Below are 25,007 nucleotides of genomic sequence, written 5' to 3' on the forward strand. Positions count from 1 at the left end.
ATGCTTACTATTTACAGACCATGGAAATCATACCAACGATACGAGGAGGAAGAAAATTATTGCTTGAAGGTTATGCCTACATTGTTGATAAAAGAAAAGACAGTGCAACATACTGGCGATGTGAACGTAAAGGAAGATGTGGTGGGCGATTAAAGACACAAGGCGACATTATTCAAGAAGCTAGTGATCACTCACATCCGCCTGATCCATACGCAACCTGTCATTGAAAACTGTGAATAAAATTAAAGAAAAGGCCAAAGATTCGGAGGAAGCAACGTGACGATAATACATAACTGTACAAGTGATTTCCCACTTAATGCTGCAGGTGCTCTTCCTAAAAGGAAACTTTATCAAAAATGGTGCGCAGACAACGCTCATACGGTACCAGATGGAGACATTTTAACTGATGACCTCGTAAAACAATTAGAGGAAGACTTCGTCATTCATGATAGTGACAATCTGCTAATTCTCTCAACGCCCGAAATTTAGAACGTTTAGCTCTGAAAGAACACTGGTTGTGTGATGGAACTTTCGATTCTGCCCCATTAGGATGTCAATTATATACTGTGCATGTTTTACTGGATGAGTGCCATACAGTTCCTGTAGTATACTGTGTCGCAAGGAACAAAAACCAAGATGCTTATGATATAATTTTTAGAACCCTCAAACAGGTAAGGCCAGATCTTAATCCGGTTTAAGTCACTATTGATTATAAAAGGGCAGCTCTCAATAGCGCCACAGCATTTTTTCCAAACACAAACATTTATGGGTGTTTTTCTATTTCGGACAGTGCTTGTGGAGAGAAATACAGCGCTCAGGACTACAGACTTGGTATAATGATCCGAAAAATGCAATCATCGTGAAGTCTTTTCAGGCTTTGGCATTTGTGCCAGTTAGCGATGTTGCTGACACCTTCACTGAATTAGTCTCATCGTTGGATGATGAAACTGATGAAATTCTATCAGGTTTCTTGGCTACTTTGAGGCGACATGGGTTGGTGTTGTTCAACGTGGAAGAAGACGGAAGCCATTATTTGAAATAACAATGTGGAATACTTTCGAGAGAACCCATTTTGGGCCTTCCACGGACTACAAACTCTTTAGAGGGATGGCACAGAGCTTTTGAACAAAGAATGGCAGTCACCCACCCATCTATTTGCCCTTTAGTGACGAAGATAAGGAAAGAACAAGCAAACTGGGAGCTAACAATCGAGATGGTCAATTCCGGTTGCACTGAGATCTTCAAAGAAGAAGTACCAGATCTTGAATACAAGGCTCATGTCTCTTATTCTGAGAAATATGAGGAATATGAAAAAAATAGATTTTTGAGAGCTATTAAGCACAATCTTTAAAGAAATAATCTTACTGTTTTTTTATGATTTTTCTGCAATAAACATTACATCTTTTAATCAAATGAATTGTACTACAATAAACTACTTAATCTTACTGTTTATTATTATTATTATTATTATTATTATTATTATTATTATTATTTGCAATAAATATCTTTTTAATCAAGTTGATTTTATTACAATAAACTTAAAGTACTTATTCTTACTGTTTTTTTATTAGTTTTTCCATAATAATCATCTTTTAAATCAAATGAGTTTATTACATTTTCGGCCAAATGTCCTTCGGTCAAATATCTATTCGCCAAATGTCCATTCAGCCAAATGTCCGTCGGCCAAATGTCCTTTCGCCAAAGGTCCGTCGGCCAAAAAGTCCGTCGAGCCAGATGTCCGACGAGCCAAATGTCCGGTACCGTGATGACAGTGCTGCAAATTATTGGCACTGTGGAATAAAGTGAATTTGGGTTTTTTCTTTAAAGATCCTTGTGAGTGGCTGGTCCCAGTACCCAGTGCTGACCCCTTCTTCTTTCAGAGGGTGAAAAAACTGCTGTTTGCTTCAGTCTGGATAGCAGGCCTCACTCGTGACCGACAGTTTATCACTGTATTGTAATTACTCTTAACTTGTCCTCATCTATTGTGGGACAGTGTTTCTTTTATTTGGTTTACTGTATTCGTATTAATTAGCCTAGTGTCGGCCGTTCGACCCTTAGGTTAGGAATGCTTACTTGAATGATGAGAGAGAGAGAGAGAGAGAGAGAGAGAGAGAGAGAGAGAGAGAGAGAGAGAGAGAGAGAGAGAGAGAGATTTTCAATCAGCTAATTTCTTGCTGCTTGAGAACATGTAAAGCAATGATCTTATAAATGCACAATGGCATGGATCCTAATAAAATCAGATAGATGCGTCGTCTTGGCTTCCTTAGGGATTTTGCTTTATTATCGTAATTTTCCTGGGAGCCGATGCGACGTCACAAGACTTTTAGCTACAATTTTAAATTCTTTTTATATGATTCTTACAGCATGTATTTGTATAGGAATTTGTTATGGTATTACTCCTAACTAAGGTTCCCTGCCTAAATTATCTTTTGGTTTTGTCTATCGAAGTCTGTCTAGCTAAGATATTGCGAGGTGGGTTTACTACGCCAACGAAAGTAGACCCAAAAGTGGTTGGAAGCAGAGTCGAAGTCACAATAACAAGGTCTTTAAGATGGCGGCCAAGTCCCGTTAGGCCTAAATTTCAAAACAACCTCTGGCGGCGAAGGAACACCAAAATGGCCGGTCCTCTAGTTCAAACAAATTCAAAACAACCGCGCGGCGGGTATTTTCTTTTTAGCACAAAATTCAAAACAACAAACGAAACAAATGCAGGTATCCAGATTTACTTTAAATATACCAATCATGCATAGCGTTTTACGTTACGGATGGAAAACTAAATTACCAAACAACTTTGTGTCTTTTGTTATCGTACTCTCGCGGTGAAACATCCTCAGCAAACAATGGAATAGATTTGCGTGATTCGGAACGGACCAAATTTACTTTACTGAAAATGTATTTTATGATACAATTACTACCTCCGTTCGTTCGCTACTTCACTGGCACGGTTTTTTGAATGATTTCCGCTATATGAACCACGACGATCGGAATTGCCGACGCGATTAGTACATTACTTTGTGTATATGAAATGGGCTCCGCTTTTCTCGGCCTTAGTAACGACACAAATTGTGATTCGCTCTGCTCTCGAGTCGCACCCTTCCTACCTACGGCTAATTCTCACTACCTGTTTTATAACTATTCTCTTTACTGCTTATTATTATGCCTCGTTCTTTGTTTGGAAGATTGAAATGGAATTCAATATCTGACTTATCTTTGGAATTAATGTAATTTTAACTTCCTTTTCTCCAGATCCTTTCTCTAAAATTTACTTTAGATTCTACGAAAGGTCGCCACTGTTACGTGTGTGGGTCTTGGCTGATCATGTATTATTCAATTTACATAATTTTTTACGGCCCTGCAGACCAAGAATACACGTAATCTGCCACTTGAAGCCAAAAGTTAACCTCAAAGACAGTCGTTAATTAGCCAAAGGTCGCCAGTTAAGGGTAATTAACCTTAACAAGAATATTTGAGATGAATTTTAGATTTCAAACGCAACGGTTCTTCCAAACATTCGGACGCTAGGCATAAAAAAAGCATCGAGACTTAAAACTGTGTTGCTTACCCGAACCTAGGTATTTTACTGGAATAACGGGGTTGAAGCTAACAATATAATAATTTGGCTTAATCTAGACTTCGTAAACACATATACCCTAAGTGGTGGCTGAAGGAAGAAAACAAAGAAAATGTGAAACAGAAGGAGTACTAGTCAATCGACGAAGCTTCAACAAGAATCGGACTTACCGTGAATGTCGAGTCGCTGCGCAAACGAGGGACCTCAGGAGTCGTATTCTGGCAGTCTTCCCAATTCACTAATTAAGATAGACGTAGGAGTAAAAGTAATAAAGAACAAAGAATATCGTTCGGGCACGCACGCAGCGTCACCCTGGTTCAGTGACCGCTTTACTCTCTCTGACCGACCTCGCTTCATTCCCGCCAGATGAGGTGGCCTCTTGACATACCGCCCCGGGCAATCCAACCTTGACAAAAGCATCGCCGAATGCATAGAATAAATAGCTTAAGGGCCACCATAACTAGGGGTCATTGAGTGTAAACCCTCTCTGAGGCTTAGGTCCCTAATGCCCTAGCATATTTTGTTTTAAAACTGCCCAGCCTATGCGCGCGCCATTTGTCTACTGCTGCTGTGATCGTTATTTTGAATTGTCTAGCCTACATGGGCAGAGATGTTCTCTGTCGAGGTCAATCTGACTAATATTCCTACACCTAAATACAGCGAGGGCAAACAGCAGTAATATTTATAAAAATATATATATATATACATATATACAGGCGGTCCCAGTTTACTGACGGGGTTCCGTTCTTGGTCAGAACCAAAATCGTTGTAAACCGGAAAATCGTCGAAAATCGTCAAAAATCATAAGAAAACCTTACTTTTAATGCTCTGGGTGCATTGAAAACGACGTAAACTGCATTATTATTGAGTTTTACATCAAAAAACCTTCAAATTATGATTATTCTGCCGTTTTGGGGCCAAATTTCTTCCGTCGGATCGGCGACACTAATAACATGCGTCGTACGCCAGGAAATAATTTCTGATGAATATATTTGAAAAATCGTAAACTCGAACGTCGTAGCGGAACCGTCAGAACAGGGACTGACTGTATATATATATATATATATATATATATATATATATATATATATATATATATATATATATATATATATATATATATATATATATATATATATATATATATATATATATATATATATATATATATATATATATATATATATATATATATATATATATATATATATATATATATATATATATATATATATATATATATATATATATATATATATATATATATATATATATATATATATATATATATATATATATATATATATATATATATATATATATATATATATATATATATATATATATATATATATATATATATATATATATATATATATATATATATATATATATATATATATATATATATATATATATATATATATATATATATATATATATATATATATATATATATATATATATATATATATATATATATATATATATATATATATACTGCAATGAAGAAAACTTCTTTTCAAGCAACCTCACTCACCTGTTTTACCACAATAACATAACCGACAGAGAATACAATATATTTTACTTATTTCTTAAATAGAAAGAACTGTGGGTTTCATTCGCCAATTCATCAATTCTCTCCTCCATCTCCCTGATGGTTAAGCCTAATCCTCTCTCTGTTCAAAATGACTGCCTGAGGACCTTAATTCTAGGTGTGGCCTTCAAGGATGCCTTCCTCGCTGGCGCTGGACAACAAGCAAGGGAGGAGCCAGGAAAGAGAAAGTTGGCGGCACACTGCTCGGGGATGGTGACCTCTCCACGAGGCCTGACTGAATGCTCATGTGTTTGATATAGAAACGAGGCAGAGATTGACCTTTGTGCCACCTACCTGGATGCCAGGGCATAATAGCAGTCAGAGAGAGAAACGGTCAGAACTCCACCAAGGACAGATGTCCTTACCTTTGCCTGTCCCTTGTACCTTCCACATGTTCGACCCCGAGGTTTGGACCAGTATACTTTTCGTTGTGGCATCCCTTAATTCCCTCCTCCAGCATCGGTGCCCCTAATGAATGAGGACATTGTCATCTTGATGAAGTTAATGTACCGGAATGAGGTTCCTTAGTCAGTCATGATCCTGTTATTTCTCTGTCTGATTTATTTTCTATTTCCATTGTGCGATCAACTTCAGTAATTTGTGCTGGAGCATCAAGTGTTAATGTAATTATGCATTTAGTGTTTAACTGAGTTATTTGGCACCATCTGTGCATTTCCTCAGTTCCCTTTGAGCGCTTTACTATTCTTGCAATTAACCATCTTGCATATCTTGCAGATTGGCCCTGACTGTGGAGCCACTCTCGGCTCTATCCCATGTGCAGTGGCCTTATGCCACCCCTTAATCTACCTCTCTGGGTGTTCCTGTTATGAAGACATCATCGGCGTAGAATATTTCTCCTCTGTAGGATTCATTCATTTAGCAGGCCCTTATTAATACCCGCCTAGTTATTTGTCATTCTTCTGACCTGTGTTAACTATGCAAATATAATTAAGAGAACCCTTGAGTTTTACCTAATCTTCCTCACATGAGGAAGGCCTTAAGCCACAGTATTTCTCTTGATTTATTCATCTACAGAGTTGCCTTAGTCAGTCTATATTATTAGATGTTTTAATAAATTACAGTAGATTTCTTGACAATGTAAAGAGCTCCCTGCGATTATCCGTTGCCGCCCAGAATCAAGTAAGTATCTAAGGCAAATTCATAGCATTGAATGACCTTGCAGAGTATGCAACTGCATTGCAATTATCAGCAGAATAGCAATTGCTAACTGGTCTGCATAATTAGAGATGACCCTGGTATCATACCTCTTCCATTTTAAGCACATATAAATCTCTTTCTTTCGCTCGCTTAATTTTATCCATACATCCATGCAGATCACTGCATTTTTGATAATAAAAGTTTTTAAATTCTTTAACTGACTTGGACATTCCTCTGTGAGCCCGCAGTATTCCTGTAAATTTATTTATTTAAGAATTTCATTCTCATTCATTACTGCGGGGAAGCCTCCAAGAGTGGGAAAAAAGGGTTGCCCACGCAAACGCCAGACAAGAGGTCAAGAGTCCCCCCCAACCTACCCGCCTGGCTCATTCACTGACAGCAGATGTCACAAGACCAGAAGTAAACATTAGAGTACTATTATTAGTCACATGCGAGCTAAGGTTTGTTTTGATAACGGAGAATAACAATTTCTTTCCTTCCCCAAGCATAACCTTTAGGCAGTCCGGACTGCACATACATGAAAAGTTTAAGCATATCTTTTTCTTACCCTTGTGCGCTGGAGATTTTAATATTTGATAGGATCAATGTACAGTACTGTTCTTATCACGCCACATTTAAATCATTTCGACAGTGCAAGGAAAATTTCCTTTACACACCGTAAGTGTATGACCCTGTAAGCCTTTTATTTCGTTCTGCAGCATCTCTCTACAAATAAAAATATACATAAAGGCTTACCTTAGCTTAAGCTAATTTTCACTCATTTCAAATGGCTGAGTCTCAGTCTTATTCTGGCACATTAATTTTCATTCATTAAGAACAACCGAGTCTTTCCAGACACCCTGAAATTTGAGTCTTTCAGATACCCTAAAATTTAAGTCTTTTCAGACAACTTGCATCTTTTAGGCAACTTGAGTCTTTCAGACACCCTGTAAATTTAAGTCTTCTCAGGCAACTTGAGTCTTTCAGACACCCTGAGTCTTTTCAGTCCCCCTGAAATTTGAGTCTTTTCAGACCACTTGAGTCTTTCAGATGACCTGAGTCTTTTCAGACAACCTGGAATTTAAGGCTCTTCAGACAACTTGAGTCTTTTCAGACTCCCTGAAATTTGAGTCTTTTCTGACAACTTGAGTCTTTCAGACACCCTGAGTCTTTTCAGACAACTTGAGTCTTTCAGGCACCCTGAAATTTAAGTCTTCTCAGACAACTTGAGTCTTTCAGACATCCTGAGTCTTTTCAGACACCCTGAGTCTGTTCATTTCGAACAATACTGAGTCTTCAGACACACTGAACCTGTCCACTCGAACAGCCCTGAGTCTTTTATACATACTGAAACCAATTCATCATGAACAAACTTTAGTCTTTTGAGATACCCTGAAATTTGAGTCTTTTCAGACATTTTGATTATCTAAAGGTTCACGCCCATATAAGTGTTATCTCAAGATGTCTACGACATCCAGAGCCCAGCAAAATGAGGGCTTCAAGTTCTACATGTCTGCTGGAAAGGAAATGGGACTGTCAGGACAAGCCTTGAGGGAGTGGGGCCAAGAGAGAGTAGACGACGCCAAGATGGAAAGAGAGGGCGAAAGAACAGCCCGGGAGAAATGAGAAGAGGCAGAAAGGCAGGAGAAAGAGAAGGAAAGAATAGCCCGGGAGAAACAAGAAGAGGCAGAAAGGCAGGAGAAGGACAAGGAAAGAATAGCCCGGGAGAAACGAGATATGTAGAAGGGCAGGTGAAACCGCCAGAAAGGCAAGAGAGGGAGAAAGAAAGAGCTCATCAGCTTGCAATGGAAGCTCAAGGTGTGCGCAACACACCAACACCCTCTCCACATTCAACCCTCAGCAGTGTAGGCTACCTCATAAGAAAATGGGATGAAACCCAGCCTGAAGCCTGGCTCGACCATATTGAAAAGGTCCTGACGACCTAACAGCCCTCTACTGAAGAAGTGTCTCTGATCCTGGGACGGCAACCTTGAAGGGAAGGGTGCCATTGCATTCAATGCTCTCCCCCAAGGATCAAGGAAATCTCACCCTTGTCGCCAATCCATCATAAAGGCTTTTGAGATAACTCCTGTCCATTGGAGGAAAAGGTGGAGAAATATCCCCAAAGAGTCAGGCCAGACCTGGCCTGAGTGGATTTTTAAAAAGACCCAAGCCTTAAAACAATGGCTAGAATCTCTCAAAGCCACGAGCGCAGAGGAAATCCTTGAACTCTTCCAGCTTGAGGACTTTTTACATTATGCCCCGCCAGCCCTTGCCACCCATCTATGTGACAAGGTGCCGAAGACAGTGGTTGGGTGCTGTCGTTGGGCTGACAACTGGGATATGCATCATCCCCATCTTAGTCCCATGGACAAAAATTATATCCCTCCTCGCCTACCTCAACAAACTCCCAAGAATGGGCACCCTCATAAGAACCCTGTGTGTGGGTATTGTCAGAGAACAGGGCACCCCACTGAACAGTGCTGCTTGAAGGCTGAGAATCAGCCAGAAAACCCATCTACATCCTCAAACGGGACAACACCTCAACAAGCCACGCCTGTATCGTGGATGAAAGGTAAAGGGCCTACTCCCTCCAATGGGACAGTGCCAGGTAAAGATGATAGCTAGACTTACTGCCCCACTTGCAAAATCTATGGGCACACCGCCCAATGGGCCAAATGCCCTAATAATAAGTCAAGTACACCTACCCTTGCCTTGGCAGTCACCGACCCAACATCCTTATGTCCTCCAGCCCAGGGTCCCATATATGTGGCACCTCCCTGAGGTAGATGTCACGCCAGCCAGGTCAAGGCATTCGATGACTGTGATGCACAAATGTCCCTCATAAGGGAAGACAAAGTTCCCAATAGAGCTACCATTAACAGACGTAAACTTGTCACGATTGAAGGTATCAATCACTTTAAGGTGATACTTCTACTGTCACGCTGAGGATCACGATGACTTCCTCCTGGGACAAGATCTCCATTCCCTGTTTAATTTATAGATATCCCAGGGTCAGGACCCCTCAACCCATTCATCAGGCATGAGTAAGCCTCAACCGCCTTTATTCATCCCACTGCTAGTGCCACCTGAGTACACTGTGCAGTGGCCACCTCCATCTGAGCAAATTTCAAAGCCCAGTCCTGTGCCAGGCCCTGCCCCAGTGCCAGTGCCAAGGCACCAAATAGATCTCCCTGCAGGATATTCCACGCTTGAGTCACAATCCCTGCCAGTGCCACTTGGGTGCAGTGCCAACTCCGCCCATCCCGAACAGCGAGCAAATTTCCAATACAATACCAGTGCCTGAGCCCGCCTTAATGCCAGAGCCAGAGCATGTCCCCGATCTCCTTTCCTGAGATCCCAGTCTGGGTCCCCTCTCTTCTCCCGACTTGGCTCCGCTACCAGTGCCGGTAGGAGAGACGGATCCTTCCGACCACAGCGGAAGCGCACCCAAAGGTGTGCCCTCGCAACCTGTGCCTGAGCTGGTCAGTGTAACCTGCAAGCCTCTCACGGCCACACCGACCTCTTTATAAGTCCTATGACTGCCTTTTCATGCCTATCACAGCATGATACATTTAAAATACAATATGCCATAGCCATTAGGTACTACTATATGAGTGCCAACTTGGCACACTGCCATTATCGTAGATGTTGGCAAATGATCCTGCCAGAGGAGTCGCGCCCTCTGGCTGCCTTGCGTCCTTCTTGGGTCAGTGAATGAACCTAGTCGTTTCCATAGGCTAGGGAAAATAATTTTGTTATATTTAATCATCATCTCTTATAATCATCACCAATTACCTTGAATCTGTCATCTAATCTCTTTGTTTATTTCTGTAATAAATCTTGAGTCTCAGGCTCACGACCTTGTGTTTATAGTGCCCGAGTGGTATCCAACCATCGCTCTCAAGTATCATGGCAACACCTAACTAAGCCCACATTTACTTTATTGTGATGTCTCTTCAAGGCAGACTAACTGCAAAACTCAAACTTGAGTTATTATTAAGCGTGCATGAAGTATCTCTAGAATTAACCTAGTATTAATTCATTATTTTTAATTATAGTTACACTGTGAATATATTTTGACTGACATACATCATACGCTGCTTTAACATAATAAGAATTTAATGATAGAATATGTCATTTATAGCAGCAAGTATTTATTCCGAGTTAAATGTAAATGTCACAGTTGTGTTTTGCCTCTTGAAATTAATAACTACACAGAAATTGAGGTTAAATTATAGGACGCCAAGGGGGAAGTGAGAGAGAAATAACTTAAAGTCTTTTAAGCAAGTTTGCTTGCTGGTAACGATTCTCACCCGATCTAAGGTGTCAATGCTAACTTGGTTGGGGACATGCAATGAAAGAAACTTCTTTTCAAGAAACCTCACCTGTTTTACCACAATAATGTAACCAACAGAGAAAACAATTCATTTTAATTATTTCTTAAATAGAAAGAACTATGGGTTTCATTCACCCATTCATCAATTCTCTCCTCCATCTCCCTGATGGTTAAGCCTAATCCTCTCTCTGTTCAAAATGACTGCCTGAGGGCCTTAATTCTAGGTGTGGCCTTCAAGGATGCCTCCCTCGCTGGTGCCGGACAACAGGGAAGGGAGTAGCCAGAAAAGAGAAAGTTGACGCCACACTGCTCGGGGATGGTGACCTCTCCATGAGGCCATACTGAATGCCCGTGTGTTCGCTAGAGAAACGAGGCGGAGATTGACCTTTAGCCACCTACCTGGATGCCAAGGCCTAATTCCTGAGTTATAAATCGATCACATAACAGCAGTCAGAGAGAGAAACGGTCAGAACTCCACCAAGGACAGATGTCCTTACCTTTGCCTGTCCCTTGTACCCTCCACATGTTCGACCCTGAGGTTCAGACCAGTATACTTTTGTTGTGGCATCCCTCAATTCCCTCCTCCAGCGTCAGTGCCCCTATTGAACAAGGGCATCATCATCTTGATGAAGGTAATGTACTGGGATGCGGTTCCTTAGTCAGTCATGCTCCTGTTGCTTCTCTGATTTATTTTTCATTTCCACTGTGGGATCACCTTCCATAATTTGTGTTGGAGCATCAAATGTTAATGTAATTATGCATTTAGCGTTGTATTAGAGTAATTATGCATTTAGTGTTTAACCGAGTTATTTGGCACCATCTGTGATTCCCTCAGTTCCCTTTGAGCGTCTTACTATTCTTTCAAGTAACCATCTTGCATATCTTGCCGACTGGCCCTGACTGTGGAACCACTCACAGCTCTATCCCATGTGCAGTGGCCTTATGTCACCCCTTAATCTATCCCTCTGCGACATTCCTGTTATGATGACATCATCGGTGTAGAATATTTCTCCTGTGTAGGATTCATTAATTTAGCAGGCCCTTATTAACACCAGCCTAGTAATTCGTCATTCTTCTGACCTGTATTAATTATGCAAATATAATTAAGAGAACCCTTGAGTTTTATGTAATCTTCCCTCACATGAAGAAGGCCATAAGCCACAGTATTTCCCTTGATTTATTCTTCTATGGAGTTGCCTTAATCAGTCTAGTTTGTCAGATGTTTTGATAAAATACAGTAGATTTCTTGACAATGTAAAGAACTCTCTGCAATTATCTGTTGATGCCCAGAACCAAGTATCTAAGGCAAATTTGTAGCAATATATATATATATATATATATATATATATATATATATATATATATATATATATATATATATATATATATATATATATATATATATATATATTATATATATATATATATATATATATATATATATATATATATATATATATATATATATATATATATATATATATATATATATATATATATATATATATATATATATATATATATATAATGTATACAGTATACTTATATATATATATATACTGTATATATATATATATATATATATATATATATATATATATATATATATATATATATATATATATATATATATATATATATATATATATATATGAATGTCTTATACAGTAATACAACAGTAAAATATGAAGATAAATAGGCCCATAAAACACTGTATGAATAAATATTTCAACCATATATGAGCACTTCACTTCCTTATGTGCCCCTGTTCACTGGTAAAACACACCAATGCCCAATGAACAGGGGCACAGAAGGAAGTGCTCAAAATATATGGTTGAACTGTTCATACAATGTTTTATGGGCCTTTTATCTTTATTTATATATATATATATATATATATATATATATATATATATATATATATATATATATATATATATATATATATATATATATATATATATATATATATATATATATATATAATATAAAGATAAAATCCACAGAAGGAAACGGAAACACTGGAGTGCTGCAAGGCCTTTCGACGCTAGTCCTTTACTTAGCAGACTGAAGAAATATAAAAGTATGTTTACAAAGAAAGCTCATATAAATGACAGATGGGGATTATAAAGGAAACATGTACCTGGAATCCAACACAATTGAAGAATTAGTAGAACTGCCAAAACAGGATCAAATATTTAAGAGGTTTTAACAAAGGATTAGGATCAACTATTCAGGAGCAGGGATAGGACAATTAAAAGATTATACAGGTTTGTGACTGACCACCTAAAAATTTTTAGTACAACACAATAATTCTCTTTTTTTTTTTTAAACAATAACTTTTTGCAAGATGAACATTTTTAAAATTAAAAAAAATAATTATATTAACCCTTAAACGCCGAGCCTCTATTTACAAAAGTGTCTGGCGTATGCTGGCGGCGTTCGGAAGTTAGCGCCGAAGTGGAAAAAAGTTTTTTTAAAAAAATCACAGCACGCTTAGTTTTTAAGATTAAGAGTTCATTTTTGGCTCCTTTTTTTTGACATTGCCTGAAATTTAGTATGCAACCATCAGAAATAATAAAAAATATCTTATATAAATATTGAAATATATGACAGCAAAAAAAAATTTCATATATAATTGTATACAAATCGCGCTGTGAGCAAAACGGTTAAAGCTAATGAGTTATTTTTTTTTATTGTATTGAACACTAAATTGCGATGATTTTGGTATATAACAAATTGTAAAACGATCAAAGCAACACAGAGAAACTAATATCACAAAATGATGCATGAATTCGTAACGCGCAGACGTAAAAAAACGTTTTCTTCAAAAATTCACCATAAATCAAAATATCGTGCTAGAGACTTCCCGTTTGTTGCAAATAAAGGTAATTGATTGGATATTACTAGACTGTAAGTGTTTTAGCTTACAATTGCAGTTTTCGACCATTTCGGTCGAGTTAAAGTTGACAGGTCGAATTTTTTCTATTTATCGTGATTTATATGAAAATATTTCAAAACTAATAAAAGCTACAACCATGAGTTATTTTTTATTGTATTCTACATGAAATTGGGCACATTTTCATATATAAAACTTTATGTAACGACTAATATAAAACAGTACAAACATTATGACAAAGTGACAAAAGAATTTCTGAGATGTTCGGCAGAGTTACCGCGCGGACGTAAGGAAAAAGTTTTTTCAAAAATTCACCATAAATCGAAATATTGTGCTAGAGACTTCCACTTTGTTGCAAAATAAAGGTAAATGATTGAATATTACTAGAATGTAAGAGTTTTAGCTTACAATTGTGTTTTTCGACCATTTCGGTCGAGTCAAAGTTGACCGAAGGTTGAAATTTTGGCACATCGTGATTTATATGAAAATATTTCAAAACAGATAGAAGCTACAACCAAGAGTTATTTTTTGTTGTAGTCTACATGAAATTGCACACATTTTCATATATAAAACTTTATGTAACAACTAACATAAAACGGTGCAAACATTACGACAAAGTGACAAAAGAATTTCTGAGATGTTTGGCCGAGTTACCACGCGTGGATGTAAGGAAAAAGTTTTTTGAAAAAATTCACCATAAATCGAAATATTGTGCTAGAGATTTCCAATTTGTTGCAAAATGAAGGTAAATGATTGAATATTACTAGAATGTAAGAGTTTTAGCTTCCAATTGCGTTTTTCGACCATTTTGGTCCAGTCAAAGTTGACTGAAGGTTGAAATTTTGGCACATCGTGATTTATATGAAAATATTTCAAAACTGATAAAAGCTACAACCATGAGTTATTTTTTGTTGTATTCTACATGAAATTGCGCACATTTTCATATATAAAACTTTATGTAATGACTAATATAAAACAGTGCAAACATTACGACAAAGTGACGAAAGAATTTCTGAGATGTTCGGCAGTTACTGCGCGCGGACGTAAGGAAGAATTTTTTTTTTTTTTTAAATTCACCATATATCGAAATATTGTGCTAGAGATTTCCAATTTGTTGTAAAATGAAGGTAAATAATTGAATATTACTAGAATGTAATAGTTTTAGCTTACAATTGCGTTTTTCGACCATTTCGGTCGAGTCAAAGTTGACTGAAGGTTGAAATTTTGGCACTTATCGTGATTTATATGAAAATATTTCAAAACTGATAAAAGCTACAACCATGGGTTGTTTTTTATTGTATTTTACATGAAATTACGCACATTTTCATATATAAAACTTTATGTAATGGCTAATATAAAACGGTGCAAAAATTACAACAAAATGACGAAAGAATTTCTGAAATTTTTGGCCAAGTTACCGCGCGGATGTAAGGAAAATTTTTTTTTCAAAAATTCACCATAAATCAAAATATTGTGCTAGAGACTTCCAATTTGTTGCAAAATGAAGGTAAATGATTGAATATTACTAGAATGTAAGAGTTTTAGCTTACAATTGCGTTTTTCGACCATTTCGGTTGAGTCAAAGTTGACCGAAGGTTTAAATTTTAGTAGTCGACGCAAGGTACGTCCGCTTGTCACCCGACAGACAATTTTAGTCGACTTACGATACGTCCAGTCGGCGTTTAAGGGTTAAACTTACGGATATATAAAAAATATCAAGTAGCTACCTTATAATTAAGTCTTTGATTTTATCTTTTAGGTCATTCTTGAACATTTTTCTAATACAGGGGTCCAAATAATACATGCCAGGGCTAAGATTAAAATTACAACTGGAAGTAAGCTGGATAATAGCGGACTCCAATAGACTTCTTGAAGAGAAATCTTTCGATCTGGCAATCACTGAACTTTCAGTCCAATTTATCCTGTGAGAGTTTTCACTTAAATGAATGAATATAGCATTGGATGCTTGTCCAGTTTTGACCGAATACTTATGTTGTTTAATACGTACATCTAAATCTTTGCTAGATTGGCCAATATAAAAAGAGGGGCAATCCAAACATGGAATTTTATATATTATGTTGTTGTTTTCTTTAGGGCTATTTTTTTATTAACATTCTTTTGAGTGTGTTATTATAAGAAAAAACGAGGTTTACATTAAAAGGTTTTAACAATGATTTTGTTTTCAAAACCACTAAAATAAGGCAAGCTAAGAATGTTCTTAGGGGTTTCTTTCTTCATGTTACTTTCACTATAAAACTTTTTGTGGGCTTTGTTATAACAAATATCTAGTATATGTGAAGGATAACATAAATCTGTCCCTATTTTTCTTATGTATTAAATTTTTAGGTGGTCAGTCACGAACCTGTATAATCTTTTAATTGTCCTGTCCCTGCTCCTGAACGGATGATCCTAATCCTTTGTAAAAACCTCTTAAATATTTAATCCTGTTTTGGCAGTTCTACTAATTCTTCAATTGTGTTGGATTCCAGGTACATATGTTTCCTTTATAATCTCCATCTGTCATTTATATGAGCTTTCTTTGTAAACATACTTTTATATTTCTTCAGTCTGCTAAGTAAAGGACTAGTGTCGAAAGGCCTCGCAGCACTCCAGTGTTTCCGTTTCCTTCGTGGATTTTATCTTTATTTATATATTCATCACGTTCCATATTTTCGAGATTCAGTTATACACACACACAAACACACACACACACACACACACATATATATATATATATATATATATATATATATATATATATATATATATATATATATATATATATATATATCCATTTTATAATGCCTCAAAATATGACTATATACTAAGTAATGGTAAAAATGAGTAATAAAAACAACTTTTGACTGGTGCACACTAAACAACTAATTGTATCTGACGATAATAAACACATTTCCACCAAATGTTAAAATAAAAGGCTGTAAAACCTTAAAGTAACAATAATGAACCAGTTCTCTTTCATATTCCTTCTAAGGCAGACAACTTTCCCTGAAATCAATTGAGGGCCTCAGAACCAGAAGGTTGTAAATGCCACTTTTAAAAAATGAGTAAATTGCCCTCAAAGTCTAACATTCATTACTCTGCTTCTAAGAAAGATATTGATTTAAACTAAGTTTCATATGAAAGCCCTACTCTTTAGAACTTTTTTTGTGAAAATTTGAAAAATTGTAGGGTGCGCTTGCTGCTTAGCATTCAAAATGTCCGCTAACCCTCACATTTGTGTATATTCTGGTCATAACCAGCACTTAAACCATAATTAAATGTGTAAAATGATAATAAAGTGTTATTATATTCTTGGTATAACAACAATGGATGTATAATAATAATAATAATAATAATAATAATAATATATAATAATAATAATAATAATAATAATAATAATAATAATATTGATGAGTAATCAATATAGTGTGATGGAAAATAATAATAATAATAATAATAATAATAATAATAATAATAATAATAATAATAATAATAATAATACAGTAATATTAGTAATAATGATGTTGACGATGATAACCTTCCATCATCATAATGTTTAACCATTAAAACGGTTGGCCTACATTACGTGCAGGCACGAGTTTGTCTGTCCACCGAGAAACATATTCTTGGCCTGCATCAGCCAGTAACTTAACATTATTTTTTTCCCATGACGTTTCATTCCATGTCCTTTTTCTTCCTCTTGGCCGTTGCACAACATCACAGTGATCACTCTCACTATCAGAGGAAGACATAATGGCGCTAAATAAGGGATAATAATAAAAAAAAAAATTACGACACTACGGACATTCAATTTTCGCCGCAAAATCACTAGACTGGGAATGTAAACAATAGTGGAGATGTAAACTGCGCGTGATTGGCCGACAGTTACGAGCCCCTTATTGGGAAAATGCTGATTGGCCTAGAACTGAATACCCGTTTAGTGACGCCTCTCATTGGCTCGCTCTGAGCTGCTGCACATGCAACCTTCTGGTTGTAACTGAGCTCTTATGAGGCTGTAAGCTCCACACGTTCATTCATATAGCTAAAATCGATAATTCCTACTGTTCCATCAGGGATTTCGACCTTACTGAAACGGCTGAATAGCATAGAAATGCCACGAATAGACAGGGGAATCTTTGCCACATCTACTGGTATGCCTAACTCCAAATCGGTGGGGGTGGCGTTTACAACCTTCTGGTTCTGAGGCCCTCAATTGCAGTATACCCTTTTACATGCACTTTAAAACATATATAACAGAAGTCTCACCTTCCTTTGCACGCTCATCACTGAAATACCAAGTAGGTGAAACAGTCCACCTTTCAGGAGAAAACAAGGACAACTTCATACTAGTTGTGTCTGGAACTGGAAAAAGGTTAACTCTCCATTTCTTGCCAATTCCACCTGCTGGAGTTACCTATAACACAAAATTGAAAACAATATATCATAAAAAATTACTTTTGCAGAAGGAAAAAAAATTTGCTTATCTATGAAACAACCATTAACATCTACAACCATTCCATATCCAGTCACTTCACTCTGGTGGCTTTTGGACCATCACCCATTGCTAGTTTCATACAAGGAAAGGGGCACAACAGCAAGCTCAGCATTCCTATATTGTTCAGGCTCAGAGCTACAATCTCAGTTCTTTGGTGACTACAGTAGTCATTAGATATACTGTATGGTTCCAATAATAACTTAAAATTTCTTTGCAGCATATTAACTAGAATGTTTTTTAGAATATTGAGTGAGGAAACAAAACCCGAGAACTGACAATTAGAAGTCATAAGTGACTGAATAAGGTAATTATGGAGTCATTGCACTTGTGCTGGTCGTAATGAAAATATTCATTATGTTTAATCTCAATAGGCTAGTGAAAGAAATTGATAAATTGCTTAGAGATGAAAAAAACTTGTTTTAGAAAAGGCAGATCAAATACTTGTGTTGAGACATATTGCATTGCAGTGTACGGAATTTAAAAATCCCCTTCTAATGGCTTTTGTTGATTACAAGAAGGCATATGAGAGCATTCACAGATCAGTATTATAGGTCTTCCATCACAATGGAATTCCCATCAAATATGTAAAGCAAACTGAAATGATCTATGTACAAAGCAGATGCACACTCAGCATTGATGGGTCTTGTTAAGCAAATTTACAGTAAATAGTGGGATAATAATTATCATAACTCTCTCGTGATCTAAGAATAGGTAAACAAAATCCATAATTGCATGTACAGGCAGTCCTTGGGTTACATCAGGCTCGGGTTACGTCGTTCCAGACTTGCGGCACTTGCCTCACAGTGCCGTAACCCCAGTTTTACGCTGCTGTTACCTGGACTTATGGAGCTGTTAATGGAGTTGTAAGTGCTATTTATTCCCATTATGATTACGATGCTTCAGGTTACGGCGATCTTCGGCTTAAGGCGCACTGCCAGGGACGGAACCCCTGCCGTAAAGAGGGAGCTGCCTGTATGTATACAGTATATTTTTTCTTTGATCAAATTGGTGAAAGCTTCCTAATTTGAGAGTGTATACTTACATATACAGTACTCTTTTTATTATCCAGATCACCATTATCTGGAACTCAACATTATCCAACACACCAGGACCAGGGACCTAGGCCCCAAACCAATATGATATACAGGCAGTCCTCAGTTAACAGCGAGCTCGGTTAATGGAAATCCGGTTTTACTGCGCTTGTCTAGCAACGAAAATTGGCAATTTTGGGCGCCGAAAATCGCCGATTTCCGCTTATTGACGCCAATACATACCTAATAGAGGTGCCGATAACTGAAAATCGGTGCTTTTCGGTGCTGATAAGCCCGAAAATCGCCGAAACAGCACCGAAAATCAGCAGCGATTTTAGGATATCATCACACCCTCAGAACGGAACCCCACCGATAACCGGGGACTGCCTGTACATAAATTTTAAAAAATTTGAAAAATACACATTTTGATGGTTGGCAATGCTGAGTAGCCTCAAGAAAATGTTGGTAACACTGCTTGCACTCATAAACAGACTGAGAAAGGGTTTTGAGGGGTGGGGGAGGCCTGGAGAGGTTTCCCAGGTTGGGAGGGGGGTCAGATGGCTGGGAACCATGGGAGAGGAGGGGCAGCAAGGCTGTGTAGAGGAACTTACTTAGAGAAGGGGTTGTTTTGGAAGGTGGGTGGAGCTGGGGAGCAGTTTCCTCGGCTGGGATGGGTTCAGGTAGACTTCTGATTTCCTAGAGCTTGTTTTGTTCGTGTTATTACACTTATGATTTTTTTAATTTATATTTTACACTATTCTCATTTTCATTTTTACTGTATTTTCTCATTTTTTTATTTTTACAACTCTAAAGATAAACACAATCATGTGTGTACAGTGTGTATGTATGTACATACTCATTCGCTGGTGTCGCTGAACAAGCTAGAGTTTATTTTTTTTGTGTTTTGTATGATTTCTCCACATTTTATCAAAGGGTATGTACACTACTGTACTGTAACTTGCAATGAAATATGTCATGCACAAAGAGAAAAAAAGGAAACTGTATAGAGAGAGAGAGAGAGAAAGAACAAAAAATGAGATGAAATATCAATAGTGATAAAATTCTCTTGTTTATTGTTATGAAATGTGTGATAATCATAGTAAACTAAACTTGTAATGAAATACTATACAGTAAATCAAGGAAAGCAACAAAGAACTATGGCACATGTCATATACTGCACTAAGAAACATAAATAAGAATGCACACACTATGTAGAGATGGTAATGTCAACATTGATGAAATGCAATATGCAGCTGTAAACACATAAACACAGGCATACAAGTTAAGCTTCCATGATATTATGAAGTGAAATGAAAAATCAATTCAAATAAAAAAAGAAAATGAGTAACTACTTTTTAGTAGTGTTCTTAAAATGAGAAATACCAGAAGTACTAAAAATGTAAACACAGGGTATTTTACAAAAACAGTTTCCATGATAGTCTTTACTTGCTGAATGCATTTCATTTTCAGTAGATCATACTGTACTAATTACACAGCATTTAGTTTCTATTATCGGCAGCTTAAAATTTTGAAATTCGCGGGTCGTGCTAGTTTTTGGGTTTTGGTGACGTGCCCTGCCCATTTTCGGGGAAAGAAGAGGAACAACTTAGCAGAGAGCTTCAATTTGTTTATGCCCTTATGTCCAAGCAAGGGGAGGCGGGTGGGCTCCTATCATGTAATTACTGGGTAAGTATACATAAAAATTTATTTTATTATAAAAATGTCATTTTTATATAAGTAACTTACCCAGTAATTACATAGCTGATTCCCACATTGAAAGGAGGTGAGATAGCTTGGACATATCTACCCCAAAACATTATTAATGTAATGAATTTGAGAACAGAAGACTGCTAACGTTGAATCAATGTTTGTTGATCCTTACCTGATAAAGAGAGCTGTTACAGGTATATACTGCCTCTGGTTGGCACTCATATTATCTTGTAGAGATGAGGCAACACAGACTGGAGAACCTACTACTACAGAGGGTGCTTTACAGCAATGGAACAATTCCAATGGCTAGCAAAGAAAACTAGATGCCCTCCCCCCAGGGTGCAGTACCATACAAAATAACCAGAGCAAAAAATACAGTCACCACAAACTACTGATACATATTAAAAACACCAAAAAAAGCTCTTACCTCAGGGGCTTTTACCTTGCATGAGGAAAAAAAGCCTTCACTAACCATGGAATGTGTTTCAGAAATGAGCTCTCTGAGAAAGAATGCCAGGGCATTCTTAGACAGAGGCCACGAGGGATTTTTTACAGAACACCAAAGACTGTTTGAAGTACCAAGAGTAGACTTCATTCTGTGAAGGTAATATTTAAAGAAGCCTCACTGGACAGAGGGTCCTCTCCTCTTCTGATGAGCCTACTACTTCAGACAGGTTCTTAATAGTAAAAGAGCAAGGCCATGGATTCGATGGTGATTGGTTCTTAGCCAGGAATCCCAAGGAAAAGGAAAAAACTGCATTTCCTTGGGAAAAGCCCACTCTTTTGTCCAAGGCATGGATTTCACTGGACCTTTTGGCAGTTGCCAAAGTGACTAGAAAAAGTGTCTTCCTGGTAAGGTCTCTTAGGGAGATGGACTGCATGGGTTCAAATCATGAACTGGCTAGCCATCTAAGCACTAAGTCTAGATTCCAGGAGACTAAGGGCTTTTCCTTTTGCTTAACTGATTCCAAGGATTTTATAAGGTCCGACAAATCCGGGTTGGATGATAAGTCTGTACCTCTGTGACGGAAAACCGAGCTAAGCATGGCTCTGTAGCCTTTAATTGTGTTAGTAGAGAGTCCTTTGGAAGAGCATAAGAATAGCAGAAAATCCGCTACTTCAGTTATAGTGGTACTAGTAGAGGAAACATTATGTCGTTTACACCATGACCTGAAGATAGACCACTTAGCCTCGCAGACTTTACCTGACAACTGACTTCTACACTTGGCAATCGTGTTTGCAGCTGCTCTTGAAAAGCCCTTCTTTTGGAGCAGTCGCTTAACAGTTTGTATCACGTTAGGGAAAGAGAAGACAGGTTTAGGTGAAACCGTCGGAAGTGTGGTTGTCTGAGTAGACGCTGTTTTTGTGGTAGCAGCCTCGGGAAATCCACAAGAAGTTCTAGGAGGTCTGGAAACCACTCTTTCGCTGCAAAAGGGAGCTATCAATATCATGGATACGTTTTGGTGGGACCTGAACTTGTTCAGCACTTTCCTCACCTTACTGAATGGGGGAAAGGCATACAGTTCTTTGTCCAACCAGTCCTGCAACATTGCAAAGGTCGTTCATGCTAAAGGATCTGGAACTGGTGAGCAGAAGAGAGGAAGCCAATGGTTTTCCCAGGAGCTTCCACAGGTCCAGGCAAACCAACAGGTCTAACATCCACTCCGTGGGAAGGATTTGTTTCTGGCGGCTCAATTCGCCTGCCAGAACACTGAGTTTCCCCTGGATGAAACAGGTTACCACTTGAGTGTTGTTTTGGTCCAACCAGAGAAGGAGGTCTTTTGCTGCTTCGTACAGAGAGAAAGAGTGGTCCCCTCCCCCGCCCCCCGCGTTTCTTGATGTATGCCAGTGCAGCAGTGCTGTCCAAATGCACTGCTATTGTCTTGCCGAACACCGAGGCAAAAAATTGGAGGCCCAGATGGATCGCCTTTAACTCTTTCATGTTGATGTGCTACGATCTCTGTTCTAGGGACCAAGTTCCTGACACTTCTTTGTTCCCCATAAGAGCTCCCCAACCTAGATTTGATAATTCTGAAACAGACTCTAGGTTGGGGTTAAGAAGGAGAAGAGACTTTCCTTCCGATAACTTCCGCTTGCAACTCCGCCAACTTAGATCTTCTTTGATTTCTGCTGTTACTGGAAATACAAACATATCCAGGAACTTTTCCCAATTCCAGCTGGCTCTCAGGTAATACTGAAGAGGTCTCATGTGAAGCCTCCCCAGAGAGATGAACTGCTCTATGGATGATAGGGTGCCTAAAAGACTCATCCATTTGTTGGCTGAACAAAAGTCCAGTTCCAGTAATTCGTTTACCGTTTCCAGACAATTTTCTACTCTCTTTGGGACTGGAAAAAAAATCCTGAGAGTTTATCATCATCCCTAAATAAGGAGTTTCCTGAGACGGAGTCAGCTGAGATTTGTCTTGGTTGATGATAAGGCCCAAGTCCTGGGCTACGAGAAGAGTTCTTCGGAGGTCCTCTGTACACTGTTCTCTCGAGTGGGAGCACAAAAGCCAGTCGTTGAGGTAGAGAGAAATTTTTATTCCCATCAGATGAAGCCACTTTGCGAGGGGAGCCAGTACTCTGGTAAAAACTTGAGAAGCCATTGATAGTCCGAAACATAGGGCCCAAAAACCTCAAATACCTTGCCCTTGAAAACAAACCTGAGATACTTTCTTGAAGCAGAATGAATTGGAATGTGAAAGTATGCATCCTGCATGTCTATGGACACCATCCATTCTCCCTGGTGAATGGATGCTAGAACGGTCTGGTTTGTTTCCATCTTGAAGGCTGTCTTTTGTACAAAGACATTCAGAGTGCTTACATCTAAAACATGCCTCCAGCCTCCTGAAGACTCGGGTACTACGAAGAGACGGTTGCAGAATCCCAGTGAATAAATGTTCTCTACTACCCCTATAGCCTCTTTCAGAATGAGAGGGTTGACTTCTTGCGAGAGGGCTGCAAACCTATCTGAGCCTGGCAAGTAGGATGTGAATATGACAGGTGTGTAAACTACAGGAGGTTTGTCCATGAAGGGAATGGTGTAGCCTTCCTTCAGGACAGATACTATCCAAGATTCTGCTCCCAGCATTCCCAAAAGAGGAGGAGTCTTGCTCCAACCTGCGTACGGAGGACTACATCCTCACATCTTGGTGGACTTATAGGAAGATTTCTTGATGGAATGCTGTGGAAAATGGGCACTTGATCTTGGCCTAGAGTACGGTCTGGATTGGGAACTCTGAAAGGGAGGTGTCTGCAGAGGTATCGAAGTTCTGGAAGGGGGAGCCGAAGAATCCTTATTGGCACGATTCCACCTATTGTGGACTATGTTGCTGTAGGGTGAATATTGAACTGTTGTGAAAATGACATTTTTATAATAAAATAAAGTTTTATATTTACTTACCCAGTAATTATATAGCTATTAGTTTCTTTTAACCCGCAGCTCGAAATTTTGAAATTGTGGGTCCGCTAGTTTGTTATGGTTATGGTGACATGCCCGGCCCAATTTCGGGTGTAAGAGAAGGTACATCATAGCAAAGAGTTTCAATTTGTTTATGCCCTATGTCCAACTGAGGGGAGGCGGGCAGGCTCCGATTATCTAATTACTGGGTAAGTTATGTAAAACTTTATTTTATTATAAAAATGTCATTTTTATTTAAGTAACTTACCCAGTAATTACATAGCTGATTCCCACATTGAATGAAGGTGGGAATGTTGGACATATCTACCCCAAAACATTATTAATAGCAATGAGTTTGAGAATAGAAGTTTGCTAACATTGAATCAATGTTGTTGAACCTTACTTGATAAGAGAGCTGCTACAGGTAGATACTGCCTCTGGTTGGCACTCATCTTATCCAGTAGAGGCGAGGCGGTAAAGCCTTGAGGGCCTACTACTACAGTGGGTGCTTTGTAGCGATGGACTAAATTCCGAGGGCTAGCAAAGTACAACAAGATGCCCCTGCCCAGGGCCCAGTACCACTCAAAATAACCAGAGTAAATAGTCACCATAACCATTTAAAAACACCAATACCCAACCATAACCAAAAGACTGGAGGGTACTCCAAGTACATAGTACTCCCAGGCTCTCCAAAACTCAGTACCCTAAGTAAGGCGAAGAGCTTAAAGAGAGGACATTGCTTTCTACGTTTCCTTCCCCAACACCACTCCAGCCACATAAAACGGATCCAAGGTACTGCACTGATCG

At 38.2% G+C, this 25,007-nt stretch overlaps 1 protein-coding gene across 1 annotated transcript in view; it reads right to left on the bottom strand.

Moving 5' to 3' along the window:
* Positions 1-25,007, bottom strand: part of Mat89Ba (nucleolar protein 6 Mat89Ba) — a 449,315-nt gene that overhangs the window by 321,924 nt on the left and 102,384 nt on the right. The window contains exon 6 of the mRNA XM_067121881.1: positions 17,831-17,978. Coding sequence (XP_066977982.1) covers positions 17,831-17,978 — 148 coding nt within the window. The remainder of the gene's footprint in view (positions 1-17,830; positions 17,979-25,007) is intronic.

Source organism: Macrobrachium rosenbergii, chromosome 2, assembly GCF_040412425.1.
Source record: "Macrobrachium rosenbergii isolate ZJJX-2024 chromosome 2, ASM4041242v1, whole genome shotgun sequence".
NCBI classification, from domain to species: domain Eukaryota; kingdom Metazoa; phylum Arthropoda; class Malacostraca; order Decapoda; family Palaemonidae; genus Macrobrachium; species Macrobrachium rosenbergii.